At 37.3% G+C, this 12,359-nt stretch overlaps 1 protein-coding gene across 6 annotated transcripts in view; it reads right to left on the bottom strand.

Moving 5' to 3' along the window:
* The window catches only part of DDX4 (DEAD-box helicase 4), a 91,617-nt gene extending 81,761 nt beyond the window's left edge, over positions 1-9,856 (bottom strand). For all 6 annotated transcript variants that reach the window (XM_042986899.1, XM_042986927.1, XM_007079933.2 and 3 more), the window contains exons 1-3: positions 9,752-9,856; positions 8,893-8,988; positions 309-369 (exon numbers count right to left, since the gene is read on the bottom strand). In XM_042986899.1, the coding sequence (XP_042842833.1) occupies positions 309-369; positions 8,893-8,964 (133 nt within the window). In that variant the 5' untranslated portion in view covers positions 8,965-8,988; positions 9,752-9,856. The remainder of the gene's footprint in view (positions 1-308; positions 370-8,892; positions 8,989-9,751) is intronic.
* Positions 9,857-12,359: the final 2,503 nt, after the last annotated feature.

The raw sequence follows: 12,359 nt of genomic DNA, 5'->3' as shown, positions 1-12,359 counted from the left end.
TATGTCAGGAACCCTGACAATTCTCTAGTGGTATGAAAGACAAATATACAACTTCCAAGTTGGGCAAAGGATTTACAGGAAACCTACAAAACCAAATAATATTAAAGCACTATGGTCTATATCACTATACTCTCTCCTCTCTTGCTTCCTCTAGCTGGAAGTGGCCCTCATTAAAAACATCCAAACAGAATGAAATCTCACAGAAATCTAACAAACACTATTTATAAGATGTCTACTAGTCTGCTCCTTATTCACTAGGTGAAGCCTTTAACCTAGAAAAGGATCCATCTTTTTGCCTCAACACATACCTGATGATGAAGCTGGAGTCCTGTTAAAAGTGTCTCCATTTGCTCCAGAAGAATACCTCTCCTGTTAACAGGAAGAAAAGACTCATTTTCTACTTTGAAAATAAGAATGTGTCATCACCAATGCTAGAAAATTTTAACAACTGGACTTTGTTCCAAACAAAACAGTAACAGGCTCTAAGATTTTCTACGCCACTGATTCCTTAATTATTCCAAAACCTCTTCACTTTAATACTAAACGTATAGCATATTAATATACCACTTAAAACATTGATCAGCAAACTATAGCTATGAGCCAAAACCGGTCAGTCACTTGTTTCTGTAAATAAAGTTATATTGGAACATAGCCATCCTCATTTATCTAGAAATGTCTATGGCTGCTTTCCCACCAGGATACCGAAGTTGCAACAGAGATCCTAAATTCTGTGAAGTCTAAACTATTTACTATTTAGCCCTTTATGGAAAGAGTTTGCTGACATCTGACTTAAAAGTTTACTCACCCATATACTTGAAAAGTATAATTAAGTACTATTATTATATAAAATCTGACCAAAATAACACATGAATAAATCAATGCCTGCCAATATACATTTTTAAAAGTTCTGTATTTTACAGTATACTCATTAACAATGCACAGAATAAAGTAGAGCACAGAGGAGAGCAGTGGACAATAGTTTCTACAGTAAAGTACTACAGGAATTTATTTTTAAAACTTCAACTTTGTTTCTATAAAGGGAAACAAATTAACATGTTCACAATTTTTTAAAATGAATTCACTCTAAAATAAAAGGTCACTGATGCACTAAAAACAATATACCTATATATGTACAATGCAAATGCAGTATAAATACAACAAAGCGGTTCATGTTAGCTACTGGATCAGAATATGCATCATTAACTTTAATCAAACTTTTCACAGCAACAGCTGAAATGTCGATGATGTTCTCAAATACTACCTGTCCCATTTTCCCTACCTTAGTCTCAAAAACTATGTATTTGCAATTAATATATATGTATTACATTTCCAGTGATGTACTTGCATTTCTATTGGGCTCAGAAAATTCAACTTTTGTTATAAAACCAATAGCTAAATGTCAAGTTAATTTGGGAAACTTCCAATATTTCTTAGTGTATCTCTGTGTTAACAAAAACTTGAGTAACCTTTTTCTCACCTTAACTCCTAGGGTGCTCTTATAATCATTAACTGACACCTTAATTTCCCCTCATATAAGCTACCTCTACTTAGGACAAAACTTACAGAAGAGAGGTCTCAAATTCTTGCACATGAAAAGCAGAATTCAATACTTTAAAAATGAAAGGTGTCCTAAAACTTAAGATGATACCTTAATTAACTGGCTACTTTAGAACAGACATAATATTTCTTCACCTAAGTTCCTTTAAATAAGTCAAAAGAGTGCAAAAGTAGTACTTCTTTTCTTTTTTTTTTAATTTTTCAATGTTTACTTACTCTTTTTTTTTTTTTTTTTTTTTTTTTTTTGAGAGGGAGAGACAAAGCATGAGCAGGGTAGGGGCAGAGAGAGAGGGAGACACATAATCTGAAGCAGGCTCCAGGCTCTGAGGTGTCAGCACAGAGCCTGATGCTGGGCTTGAACTCATGAACTGTGAGATCAGGACCTGAGCTGAAGTCAGCCACTTAACTGTTGACCACCCAGGTGCCTCAGTAATACTTATTTTCTAAAATTTCTTTCACAAAAGACACTAAATGACTTTTAAAACTACTTTTATAAAGCCCAAGAGCCACCCAATTATTCTCTGAGTTATTAAGAACAGAAAGGCAAATACTTTTGGGATTTTGGTAATTACTACAGTATAAAGTTCCAATTTACAATTACCATAGACATTAAAACAAGAATGATCTAGTTTTCTATCTTTAAAGTGCAATTCTAAAGACTTTTTTTTTCCTAGTGGCCAAAGTATTATCAAGTGACTAGAATCCAAAAAAGGTCTGGTTTTATTTAAGTGATATAAAGCTAATAAAGGTAATGAGACACTTCGGCAGTCAATAACTTAAAAATTATTATTAGATGACCTTCAGGCTGTGGAATTTAATATTCCACATACACGAAATTTAAAAATTCCAAGGCAAATTCTGAAACAAAACATCATTAAAGATTCTTAACCTTTTTCATTACCTTAAAAATAAATTACCTTCATACTCCCTTCTGCTACTGCAGTACTTCTCTCTCTTAAAACAAAATGTCTACAGTTAGTTGCTGCCTCTACTTTTTCATATCCCTTTTTTCCTTAAATCTACTCCAGTTTAGCTTCCATCCTCATTCTACACTGAAAATGCTTTTAATAAGGAAATTATGTAATAAAATTACTACTTTTATCTTTCATTCTACCAGAGCTCTCAGCAGCATTTGAAATGACAGACTATTTCCTTCCTCTTTATAACATTCTCGTCTTGGCTTAAGGAACCCACAATTCTCTGGTTTTCTTTCTTGCTCCAGTGGCTACTTCCTCCTCAGTCTCCTTTTGCCAGCTCCTCTTATACTGGACCTCTCAAGTTGGACTATCCAGGGTCAAGCCCTCTAAGTCTGTTTTACACTATGTATCTTTACCTAGTCTGGTAGCTTTAAATCCCATTAACACACAGGGACACCTGGGCGGCTCAATCAGTTAACTGTCCAACTCTTGGTTTCAGCTCAGGTCACGATCTCATGGTTAGTGCACAGAGCCCGCTTGGGATCCTCTGTGTCTGTCTCTCTCTGCTCCTCCTCTGCTCACAGCTGTCTTGCTCTCTCTCAAAAATAGACATTAAAAAAAATCTTTTTAATAAATTTTAAAAATCCCATTAATATACAGATAATTACCACATTTATTTTAATGTTTATTTTTGACAGAGAGAGAGAGAGAGAGAGAGAGAGAGAGCGAGCGAGAGCGAGCGAGCATAAGCGGGGGAGGGCCAGAGAGAAAGGGAGACACAGAATCCGAAAGAGGCTCCAGGCTCTGAGCTGTCAGCACAGAGCCCGACGCAGGGCTCTAAGTCACAGACCGCGAGATCATGACCTGAGCTGAAGTCGGACGCTCAACCGACTGAGCCACCCAGGCGCCCTGATAATTACCACATTTATATCTATATCCCTGATCCCTCTTCTAAGCAACTAATGCATAAAAGCTACTTTACTTTTATATTTTCATAGCCATCCCAAATTGAACACAACAAAGCTAGCATTCTTTGTTTTTACCCCTCCCAAGCTTATACATTTTTTCGGAGATTCCCCACTTCAGCAAATGGAACCATCTTCTATCCAGTTGCTTAAACTTAAAAGAAGTCTATGGTACAACACAAGCAATACAGTCAATGATACTGAAACAGCATTGTATGGTTTACAGATGGTAGCTACACTATCATCACCATACCTTAACATACAAACTTGTCAAATCACTGTACACCCAAAACTAATATTGTGTATCAATTATACTTAAATTAAATAAAATAATAAAATTTAAAAAAACTAGACATCAACCTTGATTACTCTCTTTCACTCCCCACACCCAGTCAAGCCAGTCCTACTAACTAAGCTCACAACTACCTTCAGGCCCCTCTCCCTTTGCTTTTCCCTTTCCCTCTCTGACTTCATTTTCTACCACTCTTGTTTCATCTTACAGTGCTTTAGCCACACTACATGTAGTAGGATGAAATATGGCCACCCACATTACCTTATTTGGAAAAAGAATGCAGATATAATTACAGATTCTGAAAAAGAAGAGATTACTCGATTATCTGTGTAGACCTTAAATGTCACTACAAATGTCCTTATGAGAGGCAAAAGAAGTTAACCAAGGCCATGGGAAGACAGAGCAGAGAAATCAGAAATTTCAAAATATTTTACACATAAGGGTTCTCACACACAGCTACAAATAATTCATTCTCATTCTGGTAAACACATTTCTTTTGACCTTCTATGTACTCTTAATATTTTCAATTATGAAATATCACACCCTTTAAAGGTTGTTTTCTTTTAAAGGTCTTTTTCAAGCAAATGAATATTTCCACCAACATAGTAAGGTTTTGATCTCAATGACTTGTCAGAGCTGCTATTCAAATGAATTTATAGCTGGACAATTTATGAACCTTGGAGATGCCTCCTCCCTGTCCAATTTGGGGTCCAATACAGACAATTCCATGTTTTCTTCCCCCAGCCCCTTAAATTCCTTAGCAAATATATCTTTCACTTTATATTCAGAATCCCCTGAAATGCCTAAGAATGTATCAATTTATACAAAGTACCAAGATCTCATTTCCTATTTTAGGTTCCATGTCAAATAGAGCCGAGATAGGTTGTCCAAATAAAATGACCAGACAGGTTATATCAGACAGTGTCACATAAAATTTAAATTTCAAACAAATTATTTCTCCTTCTTTGATCTGATACAGAAATTAAAGTCCCAAAATACAGACAATATTATCCTCCATCCCTTCTTCTGATTGATGAGTCCTGGCCAGATCAGCCCCATTCACATCCACAGTTGAAGCCTGGTCCTTTCTTTGACAACTGCTACATGGAGACATCTAAAATTACTGCAGTTACTTCAGTACCTCCAGGGCTGAAAAACTCCAACTCTTGAGTCTCATGTATCACACACAGATCTAAGGTTCTAGATAGCTAGCATGTCACACAAGAAAAAGCAAACACCTCAAAATTTAGAAAAAACAACCAAAGCCAGGAACAAACGTGACTGTTCTAAGAGCTTACAATGTAGGCCCTAATTTTTGTATCTGAGAGCATTTTCCAAATAAAAGTTCTTTCCCCCAAACATTTCACAATCAAAACTTATAGTGAAAACATCTCCCACACACTATGAGAGAAACCTACTATAAATGATAATAGTGTATAGACAGAGAAAAAAAACAAAAGGCTCTCTAGTTTCAGTTTCTCTCTGGTGTCACCGAATCTCTATCAGTTGACTAGAATCTGTTGGCTGTAAATTGATGATTCTTCTTCAAGAGGATTCAGTTTTCTCTATTCTCCAGACCTGTTCCACCAACATCTCTGCCACCTTTGCAATCTCTTTAGCCTTCTCCTCAGCTTTCTCGTATCTTTTCATCACTCTACTCTAGACTTAATTGTTTAGATTTTGATTATGAGTCATCAGAGCTCCTTCCTCCAAGCCTGCCACTTTTATCTGGATGGCCATTTTATTTGGATGACCATTTTGACCAGCTTCCACAAGTTGCTCTTATTTAGCATATAATAATATCCCGGCTTTCTAGTAGAAGACACAATATCCTCCTACATCTCAGTGATAATTGTAGGCAGAAATTGCTTAAAATCTTCTTAAGGCTCTAGCAGTTCAGCTTCCTTAGGTCTGCAAATACAATGATGTTCAAGGGCCACATTTCTTCTCACTACTTCAGAATCATAGTATGAACAGAGAAGCCCCGAACTTTATTTTCTTACCTAATTATTACAAACTTTGCTACTACTACTTAACAAAATTGTATTGTGGGTGGACCAATTATCTCACACTATTTCTACTTTAATCACAAGAGTATCTGACTTCTGAAATGTGCCACCAAAAAGGGAGACAGATGGAGGCAATCACTATGTAGACCTACTCCCATGGTCCTCTAACAAGAAGCATTCATTACACAGCTAGTAAGCAAATCCAATACCCTGTTACATTCACCATACCCACCACTCCAAAACTCATTCCAACAAGCTTACATGAAATATGCAAATGCCTAACAATTAAGATGTCTGGACTACATAATTGCTGCATTATCAAATTCTTCCTAACCTCACATCTTTTACTGGTCTACACCCAAGTAGTACACTTCCCAGTGGCCTATCAGTACAAAATCATATAAGAATGGGTAAAAATTAAATCTCCAAATAAAAATCCTAGAAAGTTTTCATAAAAGGCTGATCACATATTGTTTAAGATGGATTAAGCCAAGACAGCTGCAGGGTGAAGACAAATTCTAAAAAACAAAAAGCCCAGCTGTCTCTTAAAACAGAAATTCAGGGGGCCACCTGAGTGGCTCAGTTAAGCATTTGACTCTTGATTTCGGCTCAGGTCGTAATCTCAGCAGTATGTGTTTGAACCCCTTGTCAGGCTCTGCACTGACAGTATGGAGCCTGCTTGGGATTCTCTCTCCAGACCTCCCCACTCATGCTCTCTCTCTCTCTCTCTCTCAACATCAATAAACTTAAAAAAAATTGAAATAGAAATTCAGAAATACCAATCAAAATGGTGCCTTTAAATGAAACTAGGCAAAATAAAAGACCTCAGATCTCTCCCACATGTATATATCATATAATCATCTTCACTTTCTGTACTTTTTATTCAACCAAGGCAGACAAAGGCATTGATTGCACCATGTTCCTCCAAGTCAACTAGGCCAGATAGCTAATTGCTCAACAGCATCAGGAATTAAGTTTGCAGACAAATACAAAAAATTTACAAATTGGCCCCACATAAATATTAAGAATCATAAGGTAAAGTTAGTATTAACATTTAATTTAGTATTCGTAATATTAAACAAGGTATGTTACTAAATAGCACAAATATTTCCAAAAAGGTAAGTCTGAAAGATCTGACAGTCAACCACCCTCAATTTCAGACAGCTTATTCAATAAACAAGTACAACATGATTGAGTCTAATGTACTATTTGAAGAATGCTTAATGAAGAAAAAAATCTCAGACTAAGAAGAAACAAAATTAAATGACTAAGTTCAAATGAAAAAGTCTGTATCTGTGAACTAAACTTTGTAATATAATAAATTTACTGAGAACTGGGGTAAAAAGAACCATAAAATAGCCTTTAAGTAATTCCATTTTTTAAAAAATACTCCCAAATTAAAAAATATATATATAAGCTGTAGATATTCATGACATTACAGTGAAAAGATAACATCTTAAATTCCCGCCAACAGAAAATTATATTACAGTAGATCCATTCCTTGAAGTACTATGCAACCTTAAGAAATTATTTTTAGGAAGTTAGTAGTAATATGGAATAGTGCTCAAGAGTGAAAAGGCTGGAATCAAAAATATTATTATGTACTATCATTTGGGGGGGGAAGAAAATTTAATAAAACTTTACAAGAATGTGCTAATAAACATGATTGTTAAGTACTTTTTCTCTTTTCCCAATATTGTAAAAAAAAAAAAAATTTTTTATGAGGCACAGGACTATAAAAAAACTAACACACAAAAGATGTCTTTCTCAAGTAAGTTCCAAAAAAAAAAAAAAAAACACGATAAATTCAGATTAAGATCTTGAGTATTTTGACACCCTCACCCAAAAATCTTCAGTATTTTGAAATAAACTTTATATACAAATCAAATCCAATTAAGAGAAATAAAGGATTACATATATTTTTATGTGATAGAACTTCCATTAAGATATCTCTTGAAATAATGAAGTGTTTGTAAAAAGTGACCAACATAAATGCAAACTGGAAATTCCAGAAGAAAACAATATAGTGGTACCTAAGTGGCTCAGTCATTTAAGCAACTGACTGTTGGTTTTGGCTCAGGTCATGATCTCAAGGTTTCATGGGTTTGAGCCCCTCAGCGGGCTCCATGCTGACAGTGCAGAGTCTGCTTGGAATTCTGATTCCCTCTCTCTCTGCCCCTTCCCTGCTCATGATGTTTCTGTCTCTCTCAAAGTGAACACATGAACTTCAAAAAAAAAAAAAAAAAAGAAAGAAAAGAAAAGAATACCAACTTTTGAGACATTTTCAAATAAATAACACTTGTGCAAAAACAATCCTTTAAAATATATTAACTTCTAGGGGCACATGGGTAGCTCAGTCAGTTAAACATCCGACTTCAACTCAGGTCATGATCTTAGCTTAGGCCATGATCTCATGGTTCGTGAGTTCGAGCCCCATGTTGGCAGCTCAAAGCCTGGAGCCTGCTTCGGATTCTATTTCCCCCCCTCTCCTTCTGTCCTTCCCCCGCTCACACTATGTTTCTCTCTCTCTCTCTCAAAAATGAACATTAAAAAAATATATATTAACTTCTAAAGTAGAGTTGTTTTTTTTTTTAAGTCAACTTTCAAATCAGAACTGAAACCCAAAAAGCTATTCCAAGTCCTGTTCTTTTGAATTACAATATAACTCTCCAAATGCCACTAAGGATAAAGATCTGATGATTTGCACATTTGAAGAGCCAAGTGATGACACCATCTCAATCAGCCTAACATACGCATCCTACTTGTAGGAAACCAATTTATAGAATTCAAAATATCACCCAACACCAAACTGTATTTTTCAGTTTTCAATACAAGTGTCTGTCAAACATGTTCAACCATATTTGTACCAGCCTGCTTCCACCCACAGTAAGTCCTCAATCACTGACATTTAAATTGTCAATAATATCACTACACATATTTTAGTTAATTATCAAATTACCTCATACTATTTTATTCCATTTGAGGCTTAGAGTGCCTCCTCTTCATTGCCCCTAAGGCAGTTAATAACAATCAGATGGAGGTAAGCACAGCACACTCCACCGGACTGTAATCTAGAACTTTCCCACCACAGTGATTTTCAACTTCAATAAAATCTGTAGTGTTTAATAACCACAAACTTTAAATTTTACTACCTTCTCAAATACAGGAACATAGGAAGACATATGAGGTTTGATTATTTCCGCTTCCCAATCTTCATCTCCCATGGTGGCTTCCAGTTCTATTTTTATCTAAATTTTTTTAAAAAAAACGTACATTTGGCCTCTATTAGATCAGAATCATATACTTAACAACATGAACTGTCACAATTTCACATACACCTCCCAAAACTAGTGAACTAGCTGCTGATCTTCCCCAAAGATCCCCTTACTTTTTATCTTTAAAAATGAGTTGAACTACTTAACCACTCTTGCAACCACAATGTCCCTACTGGGCCTTTCTCCAAAATCTGTTTACTGAATTTATCCTCTCCTTTCAAGGGTCTCCCAAACAGCTTACTGGATATTAAGGGTAAGGGAAATTTCTCAACTACTACTCAATGTTTCTCTCTTTGCACACCTCCCTTCAAAAGTAAAGATGTTTGGTTTGTAGGTTTTGATAGTTTACTGGGAGAGAGGGAGCCAGGGCCAAGGCCTTCAAGCTTGGCGGGGTAGGGGTCATGAGTTAGGTGGCCCAAATCCTTTCAACAGTGGACAACTAGTTACTCTAAGGGCCATTTGTACACAAATGATACTACAGCCACTCTTGTTCGGAGAAAACGCCACACACAAACTGGGCAAAGATGCTTCTTTACCTCCTCTACAGGCCTCTACGCCCTACAGGCGTCAGCCGGGCTTTAAGACTTACACTGGTAAGTAAAGAAAAAGCCCCAAAGGACGGCTCCAAGGCCCACCTGCCCCATCCGTTCTTTATCTAGCCTAAACTCTGACTACCGGGAAACCCACAGGGGCCAGTGGAGACCCACGCCAGGAAGAAAGTCGCCAGGCCACTCACCTCTCCGCTGCTTGCTCTCCCGGGGTCCTCTCAGGCGGCGACGCCGCTTAAACGGCTGCACGTGCAGGACGCCGCTGACTGCGTCAGGTGCGCAGCTTCAACAACAAATGGCACCAGGCGACGAGTGCCTCCAGCCAATCAGCGCTCAGACCACCGGCGTTGCCCCGCCCCATCTCCAGCCGTGCGTTCCCTATTTGCTCGCATTTGAGGTCGCTAAAGCCAGACCCGCTCTCTTTTTCACACAGTGGCCCGTTAGGCCTGGGGGTATAAGGCTGGCCGTGAGCCACTTGTCTCTAGATTCTTGGGGCGGGGGTGGTCCTCAATGTGGAGATGCCCTAGATTTTCTCTGTGCAAGCCAAAGATGCACAGCCCCTTTTTATAATACCAAAAATAAAAGGGAAGATGAGTAATGCCCTGCCTCCAACCTCTTTGACTTGATCTTCCTGTTTTCTTGCTGTAGTCCCTGGCCGTTGGTCCCTCTGGTTCTTTATTTCTGAGGTGCTTGCTTCACAACTGGGGATTCCTGCTGCCTCAGCATGTGGCTAAGGACTGTGGAGCTGGCACGTTTCCGTTTCCTCCCCATGACAGCTAGGATGAGGCTCTGTCCTGCCTCATCCAGGATGTTGTAAAAAAAAAACAAAAAAAACAAAAAAAAAAACTTACCCTTTCCTATAGAGTTGAGGGTGCTTCTCTTCAGGAAAGAGATGCCCTCTGATGCAGAAGGAAGGAAATTGTGCTGGAGTAGTTTCATTCATCAAGGCTTGGATTTGTGGCCCACCAATTCGCATCCCTAGGGGTACTAGCCAAACCTAAGAGTGACCAAGGATCATTTCCATGCTTAATGCTCTGACCAATCAGATATTCTTGTTTTGCCTCACAAAAAAGTAAAGGAAATTTCTCAATATTTTCCCTTCAACCAAAAAGTATAACAACCAACTGCTTTAGAAGTATTGTTTCCATTTTTTATTTTCGTGATAGTCTGACACTCGGGCATAGAGGATTAGGCACTTTGCGGGTTGAACTTCTTTCATCTTTAGAACCACCATTATTGTTTCTGTGTCTTCATCAAGAATATGTCATTATTTATCTAGTTAGCACTATTTTCAACGTGAATTGTTTTTAAAAGATTATTGTTAACAAAGATCAGGGGCACCTGGGTGGCTCAGTCAGTTAAGCATCCGGCTTCAGCACAGGTCTTGATCTCATGGTTTCTGGGTTTGAGACTCATATCAGGCTCTGTGCTGACAGCTCAGAGCCTGGAGCCTGCTTCAAAACTCAAAACACAAAGATCAAGCCAGAATATATTTTATCTGTCATTTTTAATAATCTCTATTTTTTAATGTTTATTTATTTATTTTGAGAGGGGGAGGGCAGAGAGAAGGAGAGAGAAAATCCCAAGCAAGCTCCACACTCAGCATGGAGCCTGACTCAGTGCTTGATCTCACAACCACGAGATCATGACCTGAGCAGAAACCAAGAGTCAGACACTTAAACAACTGAGCCACTCAGGCACCCCAACAATTTCTAATTTTAAACTAGATTTTCACACCATGCCCTTTAAGAGGCAAGTACCTTAAATTGCTGCACATGTATGGGAGAGCCACCAATACTCCTGGCATTCTGAATCTGTAAACAGGGGTCCTTGAGGTATTTTAACTCACTTTGAATTGAATGTTATTCTTTCAAAACTTTTTGTGTCATGGGAAAATATTAAGTGAAAAGAGTAAGGTATTAAATTGTGTAGATGAATGATAACCAAGTAGATTCTGTTTTACATATAGAAAACTTGGACATATTTTCTAAAATAATTTTTTTCAGAACAGAGTTAAAGAAAATAACTTTTTAAAATTTGTATGTTGTTGACACACACTGTTACATTAGTTTCAGATGTACAGCATAGTGATTCAACAAGTTTATACATTACGCTATGTTCACCACATAGCTATTCTCTGTCACCATAGGTCCCTATTACTATATCATTGACTATATTCCTTATCCTGTGCCTTTAATTCCTGTGACTTATTCATTCCATAACTGGAAACCTGTTATAGCCCATTCCCTTTTACCCCTTTGGCTCATCTCCCTAACCCCTTCCTTTATGGCAACCATCAGTTTGTTCTCTGTATTTATAGATCTGATATTGCTTTTTTTTTCTTTTTAGAGTCTACATAGGACTGAAATCAAATGTAGATGACATGTAGATGATACATAAAGACCAATACAATATTTGTCTTTCTCAATCTGACTTATTTCACTTACCATAATACTATCTAGGTCTATCCATGTTGGGTCAGATGCCACAATCTCATCCTTTTTCGTAGCTAGGTAATATTCCATTGTGCATCTATACCATATCTTTCTTATCCATTTGTCTATCATTGGACACTTAGGTTGTTTCCATATCTTGGATACTTTAATAATGCTGCAATAAACAGAGAGGTGCATACATCTTTATGAATTAGTGTTTTCATTTTCTCTGGGTTAAAGAAAACACTTAGTCAACAATCTCTGCCATTCAGTCCTAGAACAGATTGTTATTGCTTTCAGGTATTGCAATGAAACTCTTCTATATGAAACATTCTATATAATTTTTGAGAGCTAGCTTTGG

Source organism: Panthera tigris, chromosome A1, assembly GCF_018350195.1.
Source record: "Panthera tigris isolate Pti1 chromosome A1, P.tigris_Pti1_mat1.1, whole genome shotgun sequence".
Classification (NCBI taxonomy): Eukaryota; Metazoa; Chordata; class Mammalia; order Carnivora; family Felidae; genus Panthera; species Panthera tigris.
Note: the sequence above shows the minus strand (reverse complement) of the source record. Positions and strands in the feature narration are given on the sequence as shown.